The sequence below is a fragment of the Dama dama genome, chromosome 18 (genome assembly GCF_033118175.1).
Source record: "Dama dama isolate Ldn47 chromosome 18, ASM3311817v1, whole genome shotgun sequence".
In the NCBI taxonomy this organism is placed as follows: domain Eukaryota; kingdom Metazoa; phylum Chordata; class Mammalia; order Artiodactyla; family Cervidae; genus Dama; species Dama dama.
The window spans coordinates 98,040,049-98,067,447 of NC_083698.1; the positions used below are offsets into that span (position 1 = coordinate 98,040,049).

The 27,399-nt window shown below is 51.0% G+C and overlaps 1 protein-coding gene across 2 annotated transcripts; it reads left to right on the forward strand.

The window, feature by feature from the left end:
* Window positions 1-2,933: 2,933 nt before the first annotated feature.
* CLEC2L (C-type lectin domain family 2 member L) lies at window positions 2,934-22,634 on the forward strand. 2 transcript variants are annotated; one of them, XM_061166434.1, is made up of 6 exons: window positions 2,934-3,123; window positions 13,506-13,580; window positions 15,870-16,036; window positions 16,980-17,080; window positions 18,661-18,773; window positions 22,566-22,634. In XM_061166434.1, exons 1-5 carry the CDS (start codon window positions 2,934-2,936, stop codon window positions 18,770-18,772), a joined length of 645 nt encoding a protein of 214 aa, XP_061022417.1. In that variant the 3' UTR covers window position 18,773; window positions 22,566-22,634. The 2 variants fall into 2 exon arrangements, with proteins under 2 accessions (XP_061022417.1, XP_061022416.1); XM_061166433.1 differs by lacking the exon at window positions 22,566-22,634 and having other exon boundaries at window positions 18,661-19,344.
* Window positions 22,635-27,399: the final 4,765 nt, after the last annotated feature.

Genomic DNA, 27,399 nt, shown 5'->3' on the forward strand with positions numbered 1-27,399 from the left:
GCAGTGAGGAAGTTTCCTTCCAGATGACGGAGACAGGCCAGTAAAAGAGGCCCTTGCCTAATTAGAAGACAGTTGCCCTCATGGGTCTCATCCAGTAACCTTTTTTCCTAAGGGTTTGTGATGTCTTGTGTTATATGGGGTCCCTGATATCAAGTATATCCTTAAATCAGAGATTGTCAACTGGTACCTCAGAGGCTGAATCAATCCTATAGATGTGTGTGTGTGTGTGTGTGTGTGTTGTTATTTTTTTACTTATACAAGTTTTCTATTAAAATATGAATTGTTTGCCAGAACTAGAAATGATCAAGTTTCATATAACAACTCATATTTCCAACCCCTGTGGAAAATACCAAAATGCTGGGAAGCGCTGATAACCATGGAGCAATGTTCCCACTTGGCCATGACCTGCTGACCTGAGTGAGGGGGTCCTCCACAGTCCCCCGCTGGTAGGATTTACTCCCTCTTTCCTTCAGATGTCTGCCCCTGGGCATTTGGGTTCGCAATTCTGTGCCCTCCTGGTCTAGCAAACACCATAGCAGACACCATCATTCCAGAACAACTCAGTGCATGTGAGGATGCGGGTGCAACATACATCACACTAACAGCTAGCAGGAAAATAATCTGTTCTAATGAAATTTACTTATTTGGCTGCATCAGGTCTTAGTTGCAGCATCTGGGATATTTTGTGTGGCCCACAGGTTTCTCTAGTTGCATGTGTGGGCTTAATTTCTCTGTGACATGTGGGATCTCAGTTCCTGGACGAGGGATCAAACCCATGTCCCCTGCATTGGAAGGCAGATTCTTAACCACTGAGCCACCAGGGAAGACCCTATTCTAGTGAAATTTTTGTTTGACTGTCTACATATTTCTTGTGCCTGTTCAGTCACTCCAGTCATGTCTGACTCGTTGTAACCCTATGGACTGTAGCCCGCCAGACTCCTCTGTCCATGGGATTCTCCAGGCAAGGATAGTGGAGTGAGTTGCCATGCCTCCTCTAGGGGATCTTCCCGACCCAGGGATCAAACCCTCGTCTCCTGTGTCTCCTGCACTGCAGGCAGATTCTTTACCCAGTGAGCCTGATTGTAAGCAATTCACCAGGCTTTGTATGTCCTTGCCTTAAGAATTTTGGTGGGGCAGAGAGCAAAGCAGCTTGAAAATGAAGCTGATTTATACTAAGAACCTAAGGCCACTGATGAGATGATGGGGTGTCCTAGAGAGAGACTTTGGAGAAGTGGTGGAGTAAGGAGGGTGGGCCCCTGCCCAGGAAGGGCAGAGAAATCTGGGGACTCCTTCAGGGCAGCAGGGCCACCACGACTCCATGAGAGCCTCTGGAGGGGCCGCATGGCCGGGTGGCCTGGAGAGGCAGCTCTGGCCCCAGAGCGCCAGCGCTAGCAAAGACTCCACATCTCATGAAAGCCAGGAAGCAGAGTCTGCTCAGCTCAGAGGGCAGGTGTCAGCCGGAATGTCCCTTGTAAGCTTTGGGGATTCAGATACAACCTTGAAAGGACAGCAACTCTCAAAACAGACCAAGATGAAAAGGAATGAAGGACTGACAAGGATGCTGCTCAAAACCATGCTAAGTAAAAAGAAGCCAGGCACCAAAGGCTACGCAGTGTATGGTTCCACTGATATGAAATATCCAGAACACGCAAACTCACAGAGACAGAAAGCAGCCAGCGGTTACCAGGGGCTGGGGGAGAGGGGGATGAGGAGTGATTGCCTGATGGGTACCAGGTTTCTTTCTAGGATGGTGAACATGTTCTGGAATTAGGTAGTGATTATGGCTGTGCAATGTTGAGGGAGACCGTTAGGAGGCTGGGGTTGCAATCCGACAAGACGTGAAATGGACTTGTATTTCAAGGAAGAGAGAAGGGTGGACTGATGGAGCCGCTGAAAGGGAGAATTCACAGGAGTTGTTGGTACCTTACTGGATTTGGTGGGGGAGAGAGCAGGAGGGTTGAGAATGAGGGATCATAGACTGAGATAGGAAAGAGACGTGGGGTGGGGCCTGGAGAAGGACATGCCAGCCTCCTCGTGGAGCCTGAGGTGACCTGGGGTCAACCACGGAAGGAGCGGGCTGACTGAAGACCATACAGGAAGCCCTGGCCCCAAAGTAGAACAGTGGCCTAACGCGCTCCTGCACGGTGCAGCCTTCAGCAATGCCCTTGACCTCTCTAACTCCCCGTTCTCAACCCAAACTGAGGATGTTGACAGTTAAGGTTTGTAAAAAACTCCTGGCACGTATTAGAGGATCAGTCAACTTTAAGTGTATTGGAAATACTGTTCCACGCGCCCCCTCGGCCCTTGGCTCTCTCGTGCTCACCGATTCCGTTTCTCTCATCTGCCAAGAGTCTGGGCCACGTCCCAGCCCTCACCCCTCTGCTCTGGCTCCAGGGTGGCCCGGAGGAAAGCCCCTCATCTTCTTTGAGCCTCGCTGTGTCGTCCGCGGGAACTTGATTTCCCGTTTTAATAGAAACTGGCAGGTGGACTGGAAGCCAGGACTCCGGGCTCCCGGTGCCGCGATCCCTGCTCCGCAGCATCTGGACTCCTGCCGAAGGGGCGGGAGGCCGGCGGCCCCGGGTGGTGGGGCCGTCCGCGCTCCCGGCGCCTCCTCCCTCGCTCCCGGCCCCCGCCCTGCCCCGGCCCCCGCGCCTCCCCGCGCTCCTCCCCCGCGCCTCGGCTCTGCGCTGAGGTTGCGGCTCCGCCGGGCAGGCGCGCGGGGACCCAGGCGGCGGCGGCGGCGGCGGCGGCCACCGGGTGCAGCGGGTCCGGCGCGGGGAGCCGGGCTCAGCCCCGGCCTGCACGAGCCGCGGCCCTAGCCCACTGAGGCCGGCCTGGGGGGCCCGCAGGGCGCGCGGAGCGCCGAGTGCGCGTGGGGCTGGGCCCCGCACCCCGGCACAGGAGCGCGGGCGCGGCGCGGCGGAGCGCGGGGCATGGAGCCGGCCCGGGAGCCCCCCGCGCGCACCCGGCCGCCGCCGCCTCCCGCCGTTCGCCCTGCGCCAGCCCCTGCCGCCCCCAGGCCGCGCTCGCCCGCCGAGGCGGAGGGCCGCGGTCCAGAGGGGCTGCTGCGGCGATCGGGGTCGGGCTATGAGGGCAGCACCAGCTGGAAAGCGGCCTTGGAGGGTAAGCGGTGAGTGGGACGCGAGAGGCGGGACAGAGTAACCTTGGCCGATCTCCCGTGGGGAGGGCGGGGAGGGCGACTCTGGACCCCTGAGGATGGATGTCAGGGCATTGGATGCCACACTGCGGGGCAGGGGGGAGGAGGTAACTGGGGACCACCTATCTCTGCAGCTAACTCACACTCTGACCTTGGGAGTAGGTTTCACGCTCTGAGCTTCAATTTCCTCATGAGTGAAGGGGGCGGTTACTGTCCTGCACTCACCTGGGAGGCATATATAGAGAGAGTGGCTTGACTCTCCAGCTGTGAAATCGTCCTGGGCAAAGCGCAAAAGCTGTAGACCCCAGACACGGTGTTAATGCCCTGTGAGAGGGGGTTGGCTGGGAGGTGGGGGGGAAGCCTGGAGGTGATGGGCTGGAGAACCTGCAGGGGCCTCACCTACCTCTTTGAGTCAGAGGGGCTCAGGAGGTGACCCCTGAGTGGCCAAGGGGGGCGGTAACCAAAGTGGAAAAGAGTTTAAGTTCGTGAGTTCTCCCAGTTTGCTTGTGTGGCCTCTGGTGGTGTGTGGTGTGGGAGGTGTGGCCAGAAGGCTGTCCTCTGGAAGTTTCTTGGTACTCTTGACACCCGGAGTCCCAAGGCTGAGGACCTCGACAGCATCAGCTAAGGGAAGCTCTAAGCTGAATCACCCAGCCATTAGGGAAGGAGTATCAGGATAGGAGGGCTTCCTGGAGTAGGTGACCTCATAGACATATGGAAAGAGAAGGAGTGACATGTTCAAGGGTCAAATATTGAGAGCTAGCCTGTCCCTTGTGGGGAACTGACCTTCAGAACACCAGGATCGGGGAGGGGCGAGAAGAGAGGGTTCTGGAGGACCCAGACTGTGAACAGCCACCCAGGCCTTGCCAAAGAGTTTGGACTTTGTCTGAAGCGACTACGGAGAGATTTAAAGCATAGAATGAAAATGAAGTGGGTTTCATTTTCCAAGAGAGTTTGCCCTTGGAAAAGTGGTGGTGGCCCAGAGGGATCAGACCAAGGCCAGGTCAGTGAGGAAGGTGGGGCTGTGGTCAGAGGAGGAATATAATCAGTGCCAGCCAGGGCAGGAGCCTGGCAGAGGAGGGAGAGGTGGGGTCAGCCGTGTCTGCATTTGGCCCAAAGGTGGGTGGACCAGGGGACACGGATGGCCTGAGGAGGGGCTGTGCAGACTGGGGGATAAAGCTGGACACCTGGGTGGTGATTTGGGACAAAGGAGGCAAAGATGTTGGAACTTGGAGAAGAAGAACTTTTGCAGAGGGGCTTCGGGCTGAGAAGAGCTGAGCAGGATGAAGGTGGACAGACCCCTCTCTATGACATGCGTCTCCAGGCACATTGTTAGATTTGCATGTGACACCCAGCTTCCCTCCCGCCCAAGTTATTTCTTGAAGTTGCTCACGCCTCTTGCCTGTATTCTCCACTCATTCATTCGTAAGCATTTCTCCAGGATCTGCCCCAACCTAGCTCTAACCCCCAGGGGTTAGGGCCATTTCAGAGGTGGTGTGGCCTCTTTCAACGCCCCCGGCTTGGCGCCTCCTGTCTTACTCCGCATCCTGACCTTGGCCCCGTCTGCTTCCTACTCCCAGGGGTGACTGGGCTGACCACCTGCAAGTTATGCTGAAGAAGAGGCTGCATGCCTGGCAGGAAATGGTCCAGGGGGTCTCTCAGGACCCTGGGTCTTCCGGGCCATCCTGTGGTCCGTGTCTACCTGTGGCCCAGCCTCATCTCACCTGTCCGGGCATGGCTCCCTACCTGGCCTGACTCTGGGTCTCGGGGCACCTCTGGTCCCTTGGCCTCGTTCGCATGGTCCGTCAGAAGCAGGCCCACTCTGATGCCTGTGGACCTTGGGGGCTCAGCCTCTGGGGCCTATGGGCCTTTCCCATTGTTTTAGCACGTGGAGTCTGTGTCCTTGCCGGGGGCCTCCCCTCTGCCGGTCCCCTGAGCATCTCCTGGGTGTTGCCTGGGCAGGGAGAGGGGAGCTCTCAAACCAGGGTGGTGCTCTCCAAGGTCCTGCCCTGTGCTGGCCTCCCCCGCCCCCCCCGCCCCCCCACTCACTCTTCCTCACCTCCCACACACAATCCTGGAGGGCCCACTGTCCTGGAGCACCTCTTGGCACAGGGAACATCCCTGTGCTTGAAGAGATCGTGGCAGGGGCCAAGGGAGCCTGTTGAGAGGCAGAGAGCACGGATTCTGGGGTTGGCTAAGCCTGAGCCAGATCCTTTCACTGCCAGTGTGCTGTGCTGGCAGGTTTGTAAACTTGTCCGAGCCTCAGTTTCCCCACCTGCTAAGTTGGTGGAGAAGAGATTTCTGCCTCTCAGACAGAGGTGCTGGGGTGTAGGGTGTGTGGAGGTGACCCCTTTCCCCAGTCCCTAGAGCCCGGTGGGGGAACCCAGGCAAAGTGTGTGACTGTCTGCTCAACTGAAATCCTTTGACTGCTGGTCCGCCTACTGTGAGTCCACACCCCACCCCGAACTGTGTGTATGCTAAGTCACTCAGTCGTGTCCGACTCTTTGCGACCCCATGGACTGTAGCCCGCCAGGCTCCTCTGTCCATGGGATTCTCCAGGCAAGAATACTGGAGTGGATTGCCATGCCCTCCTCCAAGGGATCTTCCCGACCCGGGGATTGAACCCCAGTCTCCCACATTGCAGGCAGATTCTATACCGTCTGAGCCACCAGGAAGGTCCAAGAATACTGAAGTGGATTGCCATGCCCTTCTCCAGGGGATTTTCCTGACCCGAGGATCAAACTGGGGCCCACCTAATGAGCCCATGACGAAACCCTCGTGATGGAATGAGAGGTCTGCCATGTCTGTGGACCAAGAGATTTATTTTGCAGCCCTTGCTTAGCCAAGCATCTGTTTTGGCTGAGCTGTGGGGTATGTGGGATCTTAATACCCTGACCAGGTATTGGACCCTCACCCCCTGCGTTGGAAGTGCAGAGCCCTAACTACTGGACAGCCAGGGAAGTCCTTGTCTTGAGACTTCTTGATTTGACCAAGCTGAACCCTCGGGGGGCCTCTGCTCCTTTATTACCAGGTGCTGAATATTTATCAAGCCCCTACTACATGCCAGCCCCATGCTGGGGCTTTCATATAACTGTCACATTTAACCCTCACGTCTGCCCTTCCACGGGCTGGGTAAGTGCTGTGTGTATTTTAAACGTGAGGAAACTGAGGCTCAGAGAGGCTCAGTGTCTTGCCCAAGGACATACATTGCTCTGTCACACGTGAAACCCCGCTGGGTTTGCCACAAGTCCCTCTGACGTGAGAGCTCTTACCCCGTCCTGACCTTACCAAGGACACAGGGCTCGGTGAGGCTAATTGGAGAGAATCAAGTTGTGCTTGTGACGCACGCAGCTCTCCTCCATGTGCTCCTCAGACGACCGTGCCGCCTCCAGCAGATATTTTTTCCTCTTCACAGGTTAAGTGACGTGGAAAACATCTTAAATCTAAAGCTGGGATTAGAGCCCAGGTCTTTAAGACTTTCCTTTGATGAACAGTTAGCTTTATAAATAGGAAGCCAAACAGAAATTCTTCCAATCGAGTCCTCTCCCTGTGGCTCTTAACCTTTCCTTCCACCCTACAGCCTTGGGGGACAGGTTGCAAAAGTGATCCAGAGCTGCCATCTGGGTGCTGGAAAGATTGGAGGTGATTGGAGATGGGAATATTTCTGGCACTGGGGGTGCGGGGGTGAGGAAAAAGCAGCCTAGGGGTACAGGAGGGGGGGACCACAGATGATTCTGCAAATCTCAGGCTATAGATTTTTCAAGGCTCACCAATTCTGAATTTTTAATGTTGAAAGTTTCTTGATTAGGCATAAACCCACAACTTCCTGCTCAAAACCACACACACGCATTTAGCAAAGCCTCTTAAAAAGTTAAAAATTACCAAACTCTACATTGGAGAGTTTTTGACTGTCAACTTAGGGATGTCAGCTATGAGTCTCTTTTGCACTGTGATATGAGTGTTGTCGGAGGATTTGTCTGGGCTTGGGAGCCAAATTTTTTTCAGTTGTTCTTTCTAACATTAGGCTAAATCATACGCATTTATAACATAAATAAACTGCGCCCTCAAACTCCATTTAATAAAGGCCAGTGCATACAAGGAAGGATTGCTGAGTTAGACATTTGTTCTGGCTTGAATTGTATCCCCTTAAGAGATGTGTTGAAATCTTAACTCCGCACTTCCTCAGATTATGACCTTGTTTGGAAATATGGTCCCTGCAGGTGTAATTAGTTCAGATGAGGGCATACTGGAGTAGAGTGGGCTTCTAACCCAATGTGACTGGTGTCCTTCTAAGAGATGGTCACATGAAGACAGACACACAGGGAGAAGGATGTGACAATGAAGGCAGAGACTGGAGTGATGCAACTGCAAGCCCACGAGGACCAGAGATCACCAGTAAGCCAGGAAAAATGAGGACAAAGCCAGGAAGACTTTTCCTACAGGTCTCAGAGGGAGCATGGCTTGCTGACACCTTGATTGTGGACTTCTGGGCCTCAGAGCTATGAGATGACACATTTCTGGTGTTTTAAGCCACCTAGTTTGTGACGCTTTGTTATGTTGACCTAGGAAACTAATACCACATTGTTTGGGGTGGTCCAGCTCCAAGGCCACCCTCGGGAGTAAACGAAGAGTCAGATCCTGTAGCGTGTCCTCTGTCTGTCCACAGCACAGTGTCCAGGGCAGTTATCCCATGAAGGACGGGGAGAGTCCTCCGTTCTGGTGATGCTGGAGATGCGGGCACAGACTCCCCTTTCCCTGAGAGCAGGTGTATATCCACATGGTCAAGGGCACTATCATTCAGGGCAACTAGATTCCCTGTGTGTATCCAGCCCCAGTGGGTGCTCTGTAACATGCCAGGCGATGACTGCGCCCTGTTAGAGGGAACCCAAAGGTGAGGAAAGCACAACCCTTACCCAGAAGGACCCACTCAATGGACATGAACTTGGGCAAGCGCTGGGAGACGGTGAGGGACAGGGAAGCCTGGTGTGCCACGGTCCACGGGGTCGTGAAGAGTCGGACACGACTGGGGGGCTGAGCGACTGCCCACAGGGAGCCCGTGAGCCGAGAACCATCATGATGGTGACTGTTGACACTGAGGGAGAGCTTACCGCGCCAGGCACTGCTCTAAGCACTATTTGTGGAATTCTCATAAAATTCTAAGAGGCAGATACTATGCTGCCTTCGTCTTAAAGACGAGGAAAATGAAATAGAAGCTGAGTAACTTTGCCACGAGAAAGTGGCAGAGCTGGGATGTGAACCCGGGTGAAGCGGTTTACAATGCGGACTGAGAGGTGTTTACGGAAGGAAAAAGAAGGATTCACACAGCGTGCTTGCCACGGGCAGCCACCATGCAGCTCAAGGGGATCAGCCTTACAACACGCAGCCCCTGGGGATGGCAGAGCCGACACAGAGGGGGCTCAGCCCTCTGCTCTCACTGGGCCCGGAGCCACCCGCCTCTGGATCCTGCTCAGTGGTCAGTACAAACCATGCCCATAGGAGGGACTCCCGAATGTCTGTTGGACTTGCAAGTAAAGATGGCGGACTAAACACATGCATTTTTCTTTCCCTTCTGAAACTCACTAATACAATAGTAAAAGGTTTTTTTTTTTTTCCTTTTATTTGGGAGGGGGTCACTGCAGCATGTAGGATCTTAGGTCCCTGATCAGGGATCGAACCCATGCCCCCTGCAGTGGAAGCGCAGAGTCTTAACCACTGGACCACCAGGGAAGTCCCAATAAAGGAACTTGCAAGTAAAGATGGCAGACTGAAGACATGCATTTTTCTTTCCTTTAAAAATCCAATAAAGGAATTTTTTAAAAAGACCACAAGAATAACAAGAACAGGAGAGAAAACAATAGCAACACAGTTGGGAGCTAGGGATCAATGATGATGATCAATGATGATGATCAGTGATGATGATCAATGATCAATAACTGACACTGACTCCCCCGGCCTTAGAAAGTGCAGCAAGCAGAGGAGCACGCAGGACCCCACACTGGTCGGCACAGCAGGGAGTGAAGAGGGAGTGGATGTCAGGAGGGCTGGGTGAACCCTTGTTAGGAAAACTTCAGGACCCCAATTCTCTTCCCACTCTGTGAGCCTCTCCCCAGCCCTCTGCCCTGGGGAGAGAGGGCCTCCAGACACAGCACATTTGACAGCAAACAGGCAGCATCTACGGATTGAGGGCTGAGGATGGCCTCCTCTCCTCTTCTCCCAGCCAAGACTACATCCTGCAGGAGTGAAAACAGAGGGGCAGCCCCCAGCGACGCTGACCCGAAAGGAGAAACTCAAGGAGGTCCACAAACAGAGAGCTGGACTTCCCTGGTGGTCCAGTGGCTAAGACCCGGTGCTCCCGAGGCAGGGGGCCCAGGTTCAATTCCTGGTCGGGGAACTAAGATCCCACAGGCCGCAACTAGGACCAGGCACAGTCAAATAAATAAATATTAAAAAAAATAATAAAATCAAGTGTTAAAGAGAGAGCCTTGAGGACCAACCCAGCCAGGTCACTCTGCCATGACCTCCACAGTTAATAAGCTCCTCTCACGGTCTCAAAGGCACCAATAAAGTCTTATTTCTCCTGCCTTAATTGTGAACAAATAACCAAGGGTCTTGTCCTGACATGGAAGCTAGAGATTAAAACACACGAACAGGGTGGGGAAAGCAGTTTGGAAAAAACAGCAATTATACAGACTAAACTTTCTGCCCACCTCTCCCCCAGCCCTCCTGCTTCTCCCAAAAAATATCAACTAAAAAACTGTCAGTATTATTCAGAAAGAGAAGAGAAAATTTTGCATCATTAAAATAAGAACAGTATGCTTTAGGAGGGCGTATTCAGGGAACAGCAGTAACAAACCCCCGAAAACCTTGGAAGTTAAAAATAATCATAAGAATAAAAGATTCAGTAGAGAGTGGGAAGATAAAGTTTAAAAAAATCTTCAGGAAATAGAGCAAAAAGGCAAAGTGGATATGAGGGCTTCCGCTCTCTGCTCTGGTGACTTGCCCTCTTTTTGTAAGGGCATTAACTCCACCATGGGAGCCCTGACCAAGAATGGATCTGCTGGTAACCTTGATCCTGGACTCGCCAGCCTCCAGAACTGGGAGAGAGAAGTGTCTGTTGTTTTAGCAATCCAGTCTAGGGATTTTGTTAGCCTGTGCAGACTAAGACAGAAGTGGAGTAGAATTCCTGATTTTGCCTCATCAGCTTAAAGGAGCAGAATGAACACACAGAAGTGTAGGCAAAGGAAAATGATTAATTACAGGGAAACAAGAAGTTGTGTAGAAATAACGATCGTAATACACTGCAGAGATTGCTGGGAGCAGCATTTACATTGTCAAAAGAAAAGAACACTGAGACTTCCCTGGTGGTACAGTGGTTAAGATTCCTCGCTTCCACTGCAGGGGGCGCAGGTTTCATCCCTGGTCAGGAGAGCTAAGATCCCACAAGCTGTGTGGCATGGCCAAACAAAACAAAACAAAACAAAAAACCCCTCACCAAAGTATCAGTCCAACCCAAACTATGATGTTGAGAGGGTAAGTAGTATGTGAGTGGTCAGGGTGGGACAATAATGCTGAGAATTAAATCTTCCTCATTACTGTGGAACGTCAATGAGTAATGTCTTAAATAGAAAAGTTGAGCAGCATTGACTTCTTGACACAAAGCTTTTAGAGATTTGGAGGTAAATACCAAAAGAGTTCGCTGAAGGAATTGGAAGTAGTTACCTCTATGGAAGGGGTGATTCTTTGGTTGTTTAGTGAAGCCTGGTAGATTTCTTGACTTTGGATCTGTTGTTTTGCAGATCCTTGATAAAGAACCAGGTTTCTTTTCCCAATCTGTTGTGAAGTACCATACAGATGAATTACTAGAAACAGTATCAGGCACTTGGATGTCACCGGAATGCTGAATTGCTGTAGAGGTTTCTATTAATAGATACTTCCTCTTGACTTTGGTACTTCGATCACATGGGTGGACAACCCAGTGGTGGGCTGGAGGTGGTTCTTTCATCTATGCACATATATAACATAAAAATTTTTTAAAGGACTTGAAAACAAAAAGGGAGTTCTCATCTACCGGTGGCTCAGATGGTAAAGAATCTGCCTGCAATGTGGGAGACCTGGGTTTGATCACTGAGTTGGGACGATCCCCTGGAGAAGGGACCAGCCACCCACTCCAGTATTCTGGCCTGGAGAATTCTATGGACAGAGGACGCTGGCAGACTACAGTCCATAGGGTCGCACAGAGTCTGACACGACTGAGTGATTTTCACTTTCACTTTTCACATCCACTAGGATGGCTATAACAAACAAAAGTGGAAGCTAACAAGTGTCGGTGAGGAGATGGAGAAATTAGAACATGTGGTGTCGGCATCACTGGTAGGATGCAAAATGGTGTTGCAGCTGTGGAAAACAGTTTGGTGTGTCCTCAAAGAGTTAAATGTGGAATTACCATATGATCCAGCAATTCTACTCCTAGGTATATACCCCAAAGAGTTGAAAACTGGGACTCAAATAGATCTTTGTTGGCCAATGTTCACAGCAGGATGATTCATAATAACTAAAAGATGGAAGCAGTCCAACTGTCTGTCAATGGATGGATGGATAAACAAAATATATGTAATCATACAATGGAATATTATTCAGCCACAAAAAGGAAGGGAATTTTGATACATGCTACAATATGGATGAACGTTGAAAACAATATGTTAAGCAAAAGAAGTCAGACCCCAAAAGACAGATATGATTCCATTTACATGAGGTACTTAGGACAGGTGGATATATAGAGTCAGAAAGTGAATGAGAGATTAGCAGGGGCTGGAGGGGGTTGGGAATGAGGCGTTAATGCTTGATCAGTAGAGCTTCTGTTTGGGATGATGAAAAAGTTTTACAAGTAGATCATGGGGATGAGTGCACAACTTTGTGAAGGTAATTAACACCATACCTTGCACCCTTGAGCATAGTTAAAAAGGCAACTTTTATGTTATGTGTATTTTATCACAATTAACAAAACTTTCAAAGACCCTGTGTCTAAAGTCTATAAGGGTTCTTTCATTAAATATCAAATTAAATGCCATTTTCAGCAACATGGATGGATCTAGAGATTGTCATACTGAGTGAAGTAAAGTCAGACAGAGAAGTGCAAATATTGTATGATATCGTTTATATGTGGAATCTAAAAAACCCAAAAGGATACAAATGAATTTATTTACAAAACAGAAACAGACTCATAGATTTAGAGAAGGAACTTATAGTTACCAGTGGGAAGGACTGAGGGGAGGGATGGTAAGGGAGTTTGGGATTGACATGTACACACTGCTATGCTTAAAATAACCAACAAGACCTACTCTATTGCACAGGGAACTCTGTTCAATATTGTGTAACAACCTAAATGGGAAAAGAATTTGAAAAAGAACATATATATATATATATATATATATATATATATAGAATCACTTTGCTGTATACACCTGAAACTAACACATCACTGTTAATCAATTACACTCCAATATAAATAGAAAGTTAAAAAATTGCTGTGCAGGATTCCACTGAATGAATGCTCAACATTTTATCCATTCTCCCTTTGACAGACATTTAGCTTGTTTCCGTTTTCATGCCATTGTGAATAAACCTGCTATGAACATTTAAAAAATCAAATTAAAATTTGGGGTGAGAACAACAAATAAATAAAATTTTAAAGGGAGAAGCCAGAGGATCAGGAAAGCCTTCCTGAAGAGGATGGAGGGTGTGGGGCAGAATTTCAAGAGACAGCAGTCGAAGAGGAGCACTTTGGGAGCAAAGATCCAGCCACAGGGCTGAGAGGATGAACTGGGGTATTTCAAGGAGTCTGTCTGGCTGAAACTAGGGATGAGGTAGAGAAGCAGCAGGATATGAGAGACTGGAAAGTGCTAACAGCCACAGAAAGAGTTCAAGTGTGTAGCCCTGAGGGAGGGTTTTTAAGCAGAAGTATCACAGAATCAGACAAACCTGTGCTTGAGAATGGCATTTCAGACTTCAGCATCAGGATGGCCTGGACCAGAGGTTTCCAACCTCCAGCCTGTGAACTGGTACCTCCTGTCAGATCAGCATTGGCATTAAATTAGAAATAAAGGGCACAATAAATGTAATTCACTTGAATCATCCCCAGACCATCCCTCCCCCTCTTCCCTAGTTCATGGAAAAATTGTCTTTCATGAAACCGGTCCCTGGTGCCAAAAAGGTTGGGGACCACTGCCCTGGAGGGCTTGTTCAAACACAGAGTGCTGGGCTCAGCCTCAGTTTCTCAGTATCAGGACTTGGGGTTGGCAGTGGGGATGGGCGGTGGGGATGGGCCATAATCAATCCCTTTCTCTCTCCTCAGACACCACCACGCGTCTCCTGCTGGGGGCCATTGCAGTGCTTCTGTTCGCCATCCTGGTGGTGATGAGCATCTTGGGTGAGCATGGATGTCAGAGCATTTGCAATTCATTTCCTACACACCTTTCAAAAGCATGTCTAATTAGGTCAAGAAAGGTTCCAGACACATTATCAACTTTGTGGGGGTCAAAGTAAATAGGAAATAGGGTATTGGTTCTAGATGACATTTTAGCCTAAAATAATATGTTCACAAATCAATATATCCATCCCCTTAACTAAGCCATGCAACGAAAGTGGAGATGTTACTTAGGTACCATTACAAAAATGCTTCAAGAATGCTGAACAAACTTGGTGTGCGTTAGGCGGGCAGTGCCTCAGGAAAGAGACAGTTTGGGGTTAAGGGCCTTAAAGATCTCATTCACTCACTCAATAAACATTTATTGATCCCGGCTGTGTGTTAGGCCCTGGGCTAAGTGCTGGAGATATATATTTTTTAAAGTGTAGTATGACATCTACTCCCTTGTCCAGAGATAGGGTATTGCCTGGGGGCCTCCCAGAGCAGGGAACACATGTGGTAAACCCCGAAGAATGAATAGTTTCCTGGAGACCAGGAGGAACACAGAACAGGACATTCTGAGGAGGAGCGTCCAGGGAAACACAGTGGCAGGCAGGACCGAAAGGGTCGAAGGAGGAATCAAAGAGAGGAAACTGCTATAAGCAAGCCGGTGAGGCTATATGACCTGGGGCTTTGCTGCTTGTAATGGGTTCAAGCCAAAATGATTTCAGGACCTCTGTCTTTAATCTTTGAGAAGCTTTAATCCTAACACCTCAAAATGGGAGGAAAATCCACGGATAATATCAGTTCTAGCCAACCTGCACTTGTAGGGCAATGCAGGCTAAGCAGGGCACTGTGGGTGCTTAGAAAAGAAGGTGGTGACCACCTTGGATTCACCACCAGTTTGGATTCTCCTAGACTAATTGCTACAAATTAAACTATTCTACTGCTATGTTGGGAGGGCAGGGCAAGGTGTAAACAGAGCATATTGTGAGTGGAGGAAAGCACAACAGTCTTTGGAGATCCTCATGGAAAAGCATGGCCTGTACTTCTAAGTGGGCCTGCAGCTCACTGAACAGGAATGCCCAAGTGCCCATTAATTAATTAATTGGTGTTGGCGTGGCAGTAGCTCCCTTGGGTGCTTGCGTACCATGGGCCTGTTCTTGACTCTGTCCTGGTCTACATTTTAATAAACCTTCTTGTATGAGAACAAATGAAAAACTATGCTTATGGAATTTGTAGGCAATACAACCCCAAGAGGGATGTTCCACAGGCCAGGTGAAAAAGAAATCGAGATTAAAATTCATCGTTAAAGACTCAAATAAGCCAACGTGAATGAAGCGACTGTGGAAGAAATAAACACAAGATCCTGCATTTAGATTTAAATGTGATTTACACATGTTCTGGGCAGGGGGACCTGGCTTGGAAGGAGATCATAGGAAAATAGTTGAAGAGTATGGCTGAATTCCTTTTGGCAAGGAGGCCCTTAGAGAATCGCATGGAAGCTCCGGGCTTCCTTCCCAGAAAAGTGCACCGATGCACATACCCACAGGTTCTTCTCATTGGAGCATCTGCAGACGGGAAAACCCACGGCAGCCAGAAGGGCTATGGCGATTGCTGTTGGGTGGCGGACCACAGCTGATGTGTCCCAGCCTGTGCTGGTGGCAGTTTTAGGGGTCACGTGGGCACATCACAGTGAGGCAGGCAGGATGGAGACTGTCTGGAGAGCATCCCCTCCAAGGGATTGTGGAAGAGATGGTGTCTGTTCAGTTCTGGAAGAGGGGAGTGTGGGTCAGTCCTCAAGGAGAAGGCAGACCAGGTCTGTCCGGGTCACTCAAGAGGCAGATCCTGGGTCCGCGAAGCTAGGTCACAACGGGAAGGCAGGTTGGGACTCAACATTGAAAAGGAACTTTCTAACACTTCAGCAGCGTAGCCGATGAGGGTGTGGCCAATGAGAGCGGGTGGGGGTGGGGGGGATGGTTCCTAATCTGGCTGAAGAGAGAGGATGCGTGGTCACCAGGTTCAAATCTGAATTTCTTGGGTTTCACACCACCTCTGGGAGCCCAGAGAGAGAGGAGAACATAATCTGGGGGTTAACCTGCTGTCACTTCCCCTCGTGGGGGTGTCCCTGCCAAATTGCTCTTCCTAGTTCATGTAGTCCCCAGCCTCCGACCTGCCAGGCGCTGTGACAGGCCCTCCCCTGAGATGAGTGACTGATGGTCACCAAAGTCAGGGGGTCCCAAGTGGGATTCTTGGGGGCCGGGCAGAGACCCTCCATGCTGGCAGATACTGAGTCCCTCCTTTTCCCTGCAGCCTCCAAGGGCTGCATCAAGTGCGAAGCGCCCTGCCCAGAGGACTGGCTGCTATACGGAAGGAAATGCTACTTCTTCTCGGAGGAACCGAGAGACTGGAACACGGGCCGGCAGTACTGCCACAGCCACGAGGCGGCACTTGCTGTGATCCAGAGTCAGAAAGAGCTGGTGAGTGCCCGGGGCAGGGGCGTGGCGTGGTGGGGTCTGGGCGGGCTGGTGAAAGGGGCGGGGCCATGCGGGAGAGCCACGCCCAAGGACCTGGTGTCCCCTGTGACCTGTTTGCAGACAGGTGGGGTGTGCACGTGGGCTCCACAAGTGGGGTCTGAGCAGCTCCACGAGGGGCTCTTGTTCTTACTGCTCTTGTCAAGGCCAACTGCGTCCATCCAAGGTTGGCTTGCTGAGCTCAACACAGTCAAGTGTAAGCATTACAAATTATACAGGCACTTGTGAAATGTGAGGGTTTCCCTGGTGGCTCAGAAAGTAAAGAACCCCCCTGCCGTGCGGGAGACCCTGGGCTCGATCACTGGGTTGGAAAGATCCCCTGGAAGAGGGCATGGCAACCCTCTCCAGTGTATCAAATTGGCATCTTCAACTAGTCCAAATCAGGGTCTGAGGTCCCACCTAACACCCCAAATAGTTATATCTTTAGAAATATGAATGTAACACAATGAATAGATCTCTTGGCCATTTTTGAATTTTGTAGGTTCGTGCAATTCAAAATCTAAAATCACTTCTGTTTGTCTCTGATACATGATCTGATAGCCCCTTTCTGCAGAGAAAGGCCCAGGATAGCCAGTCCCAGATAACCCATCAAGCAATCCCAGGCTTCCTGAAAATCAGGAATGTTGGCATGCTGGGTCCCCAAGCTAGGAGACAAACCCTGTTCCAGGGTTCCTGCCCCATTGGCGCATCCCCAGAGTCCAGGTCCCTTGAAGGCCATTGCAGTGCATCTGTAAACCCAGCTCCTCACTCCTGGGGTGCGGTGAGGTGTCACTCTCATGGTGTCCACACATCTTGAGAGCCAGTCTTCCAAGTTAAGGTTCATCTGGGGATGTGTGAGCAGTCAGGAGGCCGTACCTGACTCTGAGGTTTCCCTCTTTCCTTGGCGCAGGAATTCATGTTCAAGTTCACACGGAGGGAGCCCTGGATCGGCCTGCGCAGAGTGGGGGACGAATTCCACTGGGTCAATGGGGACCCGTTTGACCCGGACACGTGAGCCGAGGCTTCATCTTCTGACCACTGAGCTTAGACTGGGGAAGACCTAGCCTCCCAGACGAACCTCCTGAGGGACAACTTGATTTTGTGTTAGCTAGAGTCACTCACCTGTAGGGTCAGGGGTGAGGGACAGAGACCCGGGCATGGGAATGGCTTTACTACTCTCTCCCCAGTAAAGTCCAGCCTGGTTTGGTGGCCCTGTTCCACGAAGGCATTGGAGCTTCCTGCTGCTGGAAGGGGCCCAGGCTCTTTCCATCTTGTGACTCTCTTGTTGCTCTGCATGGCTCAGTGTGGCTCAGAGAAAGGGGAGGATATCCCAGGACAGCCCTCTGCATGGGCAGAACTTAGCCACATGGCCCCGCCTGACAGTGAGAGGGGAGGAAATGGGACCTCTGTGCTGGGCAGTCACGTGCCGCCTGTACAGTTTTACTACGGAGAAAGGGGGTCTGAACTACGGGTCCCAGGAGGGTCCTCTTAGAGAAAACACCTTGAGGGTGTTGGTGGCGTGTGCCAGGGTGGTATTATTTGTGTGGCCCATATGGTGTGGCAGTGAGCGTGTGATCTGTGTGGTGGGTGTGTGGGGTGATGGTGGCAGCGGGGGGGGGGGGTGGCACTTTAGGCTTAGGGAGACACAGGTCAGCACACACGGGGCGTAAGAACCTCAGCCTCTGATCTAGACCCTAAGGCTGGAGGATTGGGCCCGAGGAGTTGGGTGGGGGCGCAGCTGCTGACCTGATGTGACCCTCGGGCCATGAAGACTTCCCTATTCCCCCATCTCCCTGTCTCCTGAACTCTTCATTCAGTGCCTCTCTTTGTGCTCACTGACCCTTCCTTTTTTCTCCTCTTTCCTTGTCCTGACCTCATCCCCCAATCTGTTCTCAAAGTGGCTGAGAAAGTCTTGCCTTGTTGCTGCCCCTGCCTCTCCCCTTCTCAAAGCTTCTTGCTACTAGAACCCTGGAAGCCCTGGAGGCTAGAGGCCCCAGGATGTTGACCACCCAGCAACCAGCGGGCCTTGGGGCCACGCTTCTCTGACCACTCTGAGGTGGTTCTGGCCTCCCCACTCCCTCTTGGGGTCCTTCTGATGCCCTCTGAGAACCTTGTTCTGGCCTTGGTGGTAGGGGGCTCGGGTCAGGGTGACCAAATGAGTTTAAGAAGAAATGTTGAGCTTCAAAAGGGATGATTTTAGGCAGGGAGAACCCCCTGTGCTATTAATAGCTGTAAGAGGTGCAGGCTGGGTGCCGTGGGGAGGTGGGGTCAGGGGAGGCTTGTCCTAGACAGGGCCCCAGTCTCCTGGGACGAGTGAGCCGAGCCTGGCAGGATGGGGAGGCAGGATGGGGAAGCTGGATGGGGAGCGTAGGGTGCATCCAGGATACATCTGTGGGTGTCACCAGGGCGATTGGAGCTGTGGTACAGAGTTGGGAGATAGTGGGAGCCACACTAGCAAGGTCTGTGGGGTGGACTGTCCCAGAGCAGGGCAGCTCCAGAGGGAAGGATGAGTCACAGGGCCTCCGGGGCTGCCCAGCAACGGGTGGCATCTGCCAGCGGTGAGTGCCTGGTCTCCTCTCTCCTGGCCACAGGTTCCCCATCGCGGGCCCTGGGGAGTGCGTCTTCGTGGAGCCCACCAGGCTGGTGTCAACAGACTGCCTGATGACCCGGCCCTGGGTGTGCAGCAAGATGGCCTACACGTGAGGTGGGTCATGCCAGAGGCCACCCTGCAACCAGGCTCTGAGACCTGCTGGCCTGGGGCTCCGCTCCAAGGCGAAGCAGCAAGGAGGATGCTCTCTGCCCCTGGGTGCTCTCCCCCAGCCCCCGAATCCTGGTCCCTGGTCCCCTTGGCCCCAGGCAGGCCCTGTGGCTCAGCAGTCAACTCCCACAAGCTCAGTAGTATGTAGGCACGCGTCCCCAAACACACACACACATCAACGCACTTGCTCATGCACACGCGTGCACACAGCGCCCGCTCAAGTTCACAGTCTACCCTTCGTCAGCCCAGCAGGTCTCTCCCTGGCCCCACCCTGGAGCATTCCTTCCTCTGGAGGCCCTGGTGCTCTGAGGAAGGCTGGGGGCTGACAGACTGCCGTACTGTCTGCACACACGGAACCCCTCCCCAGGCATCTCTCTCCTGGCTCCTGGGGAGGCAGGAAGGGCAGCCCCTCACCTGGCCCCTGCATCCACCCCTCTGGCCTTGCGCGGGGTCTCAGGAAGGCCCCTGCTGGGTCCGTGGTGCTGCTCTGTTGGTCACCGGTGGAATAAAGAGATGACTGGCGTCCAGAGAAGTCGGCTGCCGTTTGTTCCATGATCGTGGCTTGGGGGAGGGGGGCATGGCTCTGGGTGCCCGTCTAGGGAGGGACCACCAAGAGGCACTGGTGTGGCAGGCAACATGTGAAGGAACCAAGGCCAAAAACACGGTCTGTGGCCTCAGGGCACCGTTTAATGTTGCCAGACCACTGCGTTATTCTTAGATGTCTGAGGGGTGTGCTCCATCTGGCGTCATCATTACCATTCGACTCAACATGACAAACATTTATTCACACCTATCACGTGCCAGACACCACACCAGGCAGGGGGATCAACAGCTTTATCTCCCAAGTGAGCACACAGGGAGCAGAGGGACCAGCTTGGGAAGCACCAGAACATTCTGGAACATGGCCGAGGGATGCTTATTCTGCCTTAGGAGAGGAAGGAGTGAAGGAGGCGGGAGGATGGGAGGAGATGATGTGCATGTTGGGTTGGTTAAGAGTTTGTGCAGGTTCGAAGGCCCCTTCCTGTCCCTCCTTGGTCTGCAGGGAAGGAAGGGGGATGGGGCAGAGGCTGGTGGTTCCCCTGGGCCTGCAGCGGCTGCAAGTGCCACCTTCTCCAGCCATGAAGCTAGAGCCCAGAGCAAGCGGTGGGGGGGCTTGGGCCTCCCCAGCCCATGGCCGGGTGAGATACAGGCAGGAGCTGCCTAGGAGGTGCGTCTGTGAATCTGGGTCCTGCCCCATTTTCTGAGAAAACAGCTCAGAGGGAAACACATCCTGCTCTGCTCCGGTCACTCCTTTTACTCTCAGTTTTCAGACACAACTGTCAGCTTCGGTTTTGTGGACTCTTCTGAAAGCTTTCCAGGTATTTAGTAAAATATGGGTATTTTGTGGTTTCATATTTTATCTTCATGGGGAAGCCAGTGTGGAATCTGACTGTGCAATGAAGAGGTTAAAGGAATGCTGTGTGGTGGCGGTGGCCTGTGGGGGGTTGGCTGAAGCCCACCGCCTTCCCAGCCCCTGTGGGGAAGTGTTTTGAGGGGCTGAGGACTGAGGAAGTGGTCAGCTGCTGCTGCTGCTGCTTGGGTTGGGCGGGGGCTGAAGGGTGAGTAGGGGTGTGTCTCACACTCACACCTGTTCTCAGTCATACACAGGCCTGGGGTTCTCACCAGTGTCTTCCTATCAAAGATGGTCTTCCCATCAAAGCCTTTGTTGTTGCTGTTCAGTCGCTGAGTTGTGTCTGACTCTGCGACCCTACAGACTGCAGCACACTAGGCTCCTCTTTCCTCCACTATCTCCCAGAGTTTGCTCAAACTCAGGTCCAGTGAGTCAGTGATGCTAGTCTTACCTCATTTAAGTCTCTTAAAAAGGACCTGAGGTGGGTTATGCTGCCACAGGTGACCCAACTGTACCTGGGCAGGGCCCAAGGCATGAGGAGCAGGGCTGTGCTCTCATCCTGTTCTGTGGGTTTAAGTGGGAAGAAGGGAGCCATGAGGGGGTGCGGAGGAAGCACTGTGGGAGGGCAGGGAATAGGAACCCAGGCCCTCGGGATCTTATCTTTCATTCAGCTCCACAGCCTGATGCCTCAGGGCACACTGGCAGGTGAGCTCTCCAAACCTTGGGTTTGTCCTGGGGCGGCTCAACAATTCTAAATCAGTTCAGCAAAACTAAAGGAACTCTAAAGCTAAAAGAGATCAACAAAACCAGTCAATCCTAAAGAAAATCAACCCTGAATTTTCATTGGAAGGACTGATGCTGAAGCTCCAAAACCTTGGCCACCTGATTTGAAGAGCTGATTCACTGGGAAAGACCCTCTTGCAGGAAAGATTGAGGACAAGAGGAGAAGAGGGCAACAGAGGATGAGGTGGTTTGATGGCATCACTGACTCAATGGACATAAGTTTCAGCAAACTCAGGGAGATAGTGGACAGGGAAGCCGGACAAGCTGTAGTCCATGGGGTTGTAAAGAGTCAAACAAAGGACTGAGCGACTGAATAAGAGCAAAAGGAACTCTGACCCAAGGTCATGTATGTTTTCAGAGTTTTCTTATCTATTCCTACCCAGGAAGGAAACACAACACCAAAACAAAACACCAGCACGCCAAACTTGAGAAACGTTGAAAATCCTTTCAAAGGTTATAAACCAGCCAGGGACTTCCCTGGAGGTTCAGCGGTTAATATTCCGCCTTTTACTGTAGGGGGCGCGATCCATCCGATCCCAGGTCGAGGAAGATCTTGCACGCTGCCCTGCGCGGCCAAAAGCAAATTAAAAAAGCGACACACCCAGCCAGTCACCCACGCCTCCGACGTGGGCAGAGAGCCAGGCTGGGTGGGCGTGCAGTTCCTCCTGAGGCCACAGGCGGCAGCATGGAGTCCAGACCCTCTGCGGGTTTCTAAGCCTGGAGCTCAGAGCTGTCTCCCTGGGCGAGGGTCTCGGGGTGGGGTGGGGTGGGGGCGGTTAGGGAGAGACCTAGGCTAGGGCTTCCCTTGTGGCTCAGCTGGTAAAGAATCCGTCTGCAATGCGGGAGACCTGGGTTCGATCCCTGGGTTGGGAAAATCCCCTGGAGAAGGGAAAGGCTATCCATTCCAATATTCTGCCCTGGAGAATTCCATGGACTGCATAGTAGTCCATGGGGTCGCAAAGAGTCGGACACGACTGAGAGACTTTCACTTCACTAAAGGCTACAGAGAAGTGTAGGGGGCAAGGTCCAAAGGACCACCCTCCAGCCCCACTCCTCAACCCCTTTGGAAGATTTTCCCTTCTGAGGCGACTCGCCTGGAGTTGAGAGTGTGCTTAGCTGGGAGCCTGGGTGGATTTGAAGCCACACCGCAGCGCTATCCTCTGAGTAGCCCTTGGAGGGGGCGGGAAGGCTGGAGCTCGCCCCCCAGGCCACGCTCAGACGTTGGCTGTGAAGATGGCGCGAGGAGGGATTTTATTAGCAGGACACACTGGGGGGTAAGGGTCGTTGCTGTGCTGACAGGTTCACTGGTGTTTGCTTCGTAAATTCTCCTACAGCCTTAACAGATGAAGAAGCAGGTTCAGGGAGGTTAAGGGGCTTGCTGTATCTACGTCACAAGCCTGGGGGTGGGGGAGAGAAGGAGCCACCTTGGGAGAGGACGTGGGGTGCCCCTCGGCGATTTTTTTTTTTCCTGCGCACGTTTATCGCTTTCATATGGTTTTCAGGCGGAATTTCCCATAGAGCGTGAGTGACGCAAATACTGACTACGGCCCTTCTCTCGCTTCAAGGTCCAGCTCGCGCTCCCTGGGACTGCTTCCGGGTCGGCAGCAGCCCTCGGTGACCACGCCCTCCCCCAACACCTGCGGCCCCGAAGACTGAGCCTCTCACAGGGCCGAGAGTGTGGAACTTCTCATCTGTGACGCATCTCTTCACTCATCTGACCGCTCTTGTCGTCTGATTATAAGCCTCTGAATAGCAGGGACTATGTGTTGCTGGCTCTTTGTAGCACACATAACATATGCTCAAAAAAATTGTTAGTGGTGACAATAAGATTGCTGGCTAGTGTCATCTCTTCACCCGTTGCCATTGGGGCAGACAGCAGTGGCCGGCTGTCTGTCAGAGACTTGTCTTTTAGGCTTTGGTGGGCGTGGCATGATTTTAGAGGTCCGGCCAAGATGAGATCTTTAATTTGTTTTGCTTCAGTTAAGTGAGCTCACTCACATTCCCTAAGCAGGTACATACTGGGCGGCCTGAGTGGGGGTGGCCTGGAGCACGTGAGCGAGAGGGAGACGTCCCTCCACTTCTAAGATGTTCTTTGCATCATTCACAGAGGACCAAGAGACCAGACCCAGGGAGGGCTTCCAGCAGTGACTGGGGTTGGCTGCCGAAGATTCCTGTGATCTCCAGGATAATTATGCTAATGTCGCTCTGTTCTGTGTGTGAAAGACCACTTGGTTTTCAGAAATGTCCACTGTCAGCTGTGTACTTACACCATGAGCGGGTGAAGAACTTCAAACTGGGAGCAAGTACGAGGTTCACACAGGGGGGGCATCCGGAAAACTTCCTGCCATACCCATCAGAGATACACCCTCAGCCTGGAGGGGACATGCTTCCTCTTGGCTCTGGAGACCTGCTGGAATCTAGTATGGGACTGTCTCTACCGATGAGCAGGCGTGCAGCTCAGACCGCTGTGCTCAACCTCCCAGACCCCAGGCTTTACTTCTAATAAAGTAGAAATCGTGCCTGCCTGGCCTACCTCACAGGATTATGAGAACTGTAGATGTTAGAATTTCAGGGATAAAAAATGATTGACCCTATTCTCACTATCCATGAGGCCCAGAGAGGGTTAAATAACATGTCCAAGGTTTCGCATCTAGTGGCAGAGCTAGACTTCAGGTCTTGTGGCTCCTCTCTTGCTTGTTGATCCTCTTATTGCACATATCATGCTTTATTTGTTCACCTGTTCACCATCCACGCAGAAGTGTAAGCCCCTAGAGGGTAGGGATCCACTCTCATGCTCCTTTGTTTCTCTAGAGCCTGGTGCATACTAAAGGAGCTCAATGAATGTGTGCTGAACTGATCTTGACTCCTAGTTCACATGCTCCTTCCCTCTGTACCATGCCGTCTCTGATCTCAGAAATCTGCACTGCTAGTCCAGCTGCCCACAGAAAGTATGAAAACTTGCAGATGTTTTAGAGAAAGAGATAAGATGCTCAACCACCTTGCAATGTCGATTAGCATCTTTTAAAGCACAGAATCCATCTGAACAAAGACATACACATCTAAGACAAAATTGGAATAATAATAATGAACGCTAATTAAGAGCTTATAATAAGGCCAGGCATTGTGCGAAGCACTTCACACACATAGTAAGTGCTTAATGAAAAGTTATTATCTTTTTTTACTATGATGTAAGTTGAGTAGGGGATTGGAATATGCTAGCTTCTGTAGTACCTGCATTTCAGAGGCTTACCCAAGTAAAGATTCCTTTGTGGCTCACACTGCAGACTAATGCAGGTCAACCATATGGAAAAGTGTTGCTGCATCCAGGGCCTTGGAACATAGAGGCTCACACAGAACGTGTTTTGGGGATGTGGTAGATGAGGCTACCAGGTACCAATTTTCCCTTTCCTTTCCTTCTGGGTATGTAGAAGGACTATTTCCGGGCCTGTTTGAAGGTGGGTGTCAGGTGACACCAGAGCTTTAACCATGGCAAGGTGACATGTCATTTCCTGGTGGAAACATTTAAGAACCAGTGTACACCCCTCCATATTCTATACTGCCCCCTCCTCCACTGCCAGTCATAATTTTTCTATTTGGAGGCTTCCTAAGACTGAAGCATGCTGAAATGCTAAGTCAGTATGTGGAGAATGGGTTCCTTGGAGGGTGTCTGAATCTGCAGCAGACTGTGTAAGTGAGAAAGCCTCTGAGATTTTGGGTTTGTTGTGATCACAGCATATCTTACCCTAGACTAGACAAGGGCCTGGAGGTGGCACATGTTCCATCCACAGTTCATTGACCAGGAAGGTTGTGGGAGGCTGAGAAATATCTTTCAGCTGTATGCTTGTTGTGTGCATGAGATTCTTTTTTTTTAAATAAATTATTTATTGACTTAGTTTTGGCTGTGCTGGGTTTTTGTTGCAGCATGGACTACTCTCTAGTTGCGGTGCCTAGGCTTCTCATTGCGGTGGCTTCTCTTGTTGCGGAACATGGGCTCTAGGGTGCTCAGGCTTCAATAGTTGCAGTGCATGGGCTCAGCAGTTGCTGTTCCCAGGCTCTAGAGCACAGGCTCAATAGTTGTGGCACACGGGCTTAGTTGTTCCTCGAAATGTGGGATCTTCCCAGGGATTAAGCCCATGTCCCCCTGCATTAGCAGGCAGGTTCTTTACTACTGAGCTACCAGGGAAGCCCTGCACGAGATTCTTGATTCTAAAAGTTGAGGTTTTCATAAAATTTGGAAGATTCATTACCTCTGTCTCTAAATATTTCTCCTGCCTGACTCTTTTCTCTCCTTCCTGGATGCCAATTAAGGCTGTTTGGGTTTGTCACACCTTTTATCCTGTTAACTTACCAGACTGACTTGTTAGTTCTATATTTTCAGCAGACTGATCAGGCTTTTTAATTGCACGTGCATCCAATGTTTTATTAAAGCAAAGTGTGGGTCACCATGATTCCAACTCTTGAAATCAGCTTCTTCATTTCTCTGTCCAGCTGCTAAGCCAATGCCATGGATTTTATTTTAGCTGTTTGCTACAGTGAGTGAAAGTGAAAGTGAAGTCGCTCAGTCGTGTCCGACTCTTTGCGACCCCGTGGACTGTAGCCTACCAGGCTCCACCATCCATGGGGTTCTCCAGGCAAGAATACTGGAGTGGGTTGCCATTTCCTTCTCCAGGGGATCTTCCCGATGCAGGGATCGAACCCGGGTCTCCTGCATTGCAGGCAGATGCTTTAACCTCTGAGCCACCAGGGAAGCCCTTGCTACAGTATTACCTCACTTTTAGGAACCAGTGTCTATATTAGTCAGGATAGGCTAATTGCTATAATTTGTTGTTGTCGTTTACTGGTTAAGTTGTGTCCGACTCTTTGCAACCCCATGGACTGTAGCCCACCAAGTTTCTCTATCCATGGGATTTCCCAGGCAAGAGTACTGGAATGGTTTGCCATTTCCTTCTCCAGGGGATATTCCCAACCTAGGGATCAAAACTGCAATTGGTATAACAAACAAAATTTCAGTGGCTTAAATATTATAAAAAGTCTTTTTCTTACTCTTTGTGGCTTTGTCCAGTGTGGTTTTATTAGGAGGCCATGAAGTCATTTAGTGGTTCCATGGTTCTCTAAACCTTCAAAGTCCTTCATTAGCTCTTCCACATTTGGCCAGAAATTGAGGAAAGAGAGTGTGGACAAAAGTATGAGAGTTTTTTTAGGGTTCAGGACTGGCTATTCTAAAAAAATATAGTTATTTGACTGTGTTGGATCTTAGTTGCGGCACTTGGGAGCTTCAGTCTTAGTTGCAGCATACGGGAACTTTTAGTTCTGGTGTATGAACTCTTAGTTGCAGCATCTGGGATCTAGTTCCCTGACCAGGGATTGTACCCAGGGCCCCTACATTGGGAACTTGGAGTCTAGCTACTAGACCACCAGAGAAGTCCTGGGCCGGCCATATCTTTGTGTGAAGAAAACTAGGAAATATAATCTGGGTGTGTGCTCAGCAAGAAGAGGAAAAGGCTTTGAGAATATCCAATTAGTCTTTGCCACCGTTGGCATTATCTCTGTTTTACAGATAAGAAATCTGAGGCTTGAGAGGTTAAGTGATCTCCCAGCTTTTACCATCATAAACAACAGAGCCTGGAATTGGACCCAGTATAGCTGACTCCAAAGCCATGCTCTGAATCGCTCTGCTATGGATAATGCCTTCTCTCTTACTGCCTCATTGGCCAGTGCTATCTTAAGACCTGGGGCAATCATTTCTCCTTTAGAAGGGCTTCTTCCAAGCACCCACTTTTTCCCTTCTGGTTCTGGCTTTTTATCTATCAGTGGGTCATTTTTTCTCTTACAAGCAGTCTGGTCCACAGGCTTCAGTTCAGTTCAGTCGTTCAGTCGTACCCAACTCTTTGCAACCCCATGGATGGCAGCACGCCAGGCTTTCCTGTCCATCACCAACTCCCAGAGCTGCTTAAACTCATGTCCTTCAAGTCAGTGATGCCATCCAACCATCTCATCCTCTGTTGTCCCCTTCTCCTGCCTTCAATCTTTCCCGGCATCAGAGTCTTTTCCAGTGAGTCAGTCCTTTGCATCAGGTGGCTGAAGTATTAGAGCTTCAACTTCAGCATCAGTCTTTCCAATGAATATTTAGGACTGGTCTCCTTTAGGATTGACTGGTTTGATCTCCTTGCAGTCCAAGGGACTCTCAAGAGTCTTATCCAACACCACAGTTCAAAAGGATTCATTCTTCGGTGCTCAGCTTTCTTTATGGTCCAACTTTTACATGCATACACGACTACTGGAAAAACCATAACTTTGACTAGACAGAACTTTGTCAGCAATGCCTCTGCTTTTTAATATGCTGTCTAGGTTGGTCATAGCTATTCTTCCAAGGAGCAAGTGCCTTTTAATTTCATGACT

What these genes read in the sequence shown, in the direction of transcription:
- CLEC2L (XM_061166434.1), top strand. Translation starts at nt 2,934, where the DNA reads ATGGAGCCGGCCCGGGAGCCCCCCGCGCGCACCCGGCCGCCGCCGCCT. An exon ending in TCCAGAGTCAGAAAGAGCTG is followed by an intron (nt 16,037 to 16,979) that starts GTGAGTGCCCGG and finishes TCCTTGGCGCAG; the next exon opens with GAATTCATGTTCAAGTTCAC. An exon ending in GACCCGTTTGACCCGGACAC is followed by an intron (nt 17,081 to 18,660) that starts GTGAGCCGAGGC and finishes TCCTGGCCACAG; the next exon opens with GTTCCCCATCGCGGGCCCTG.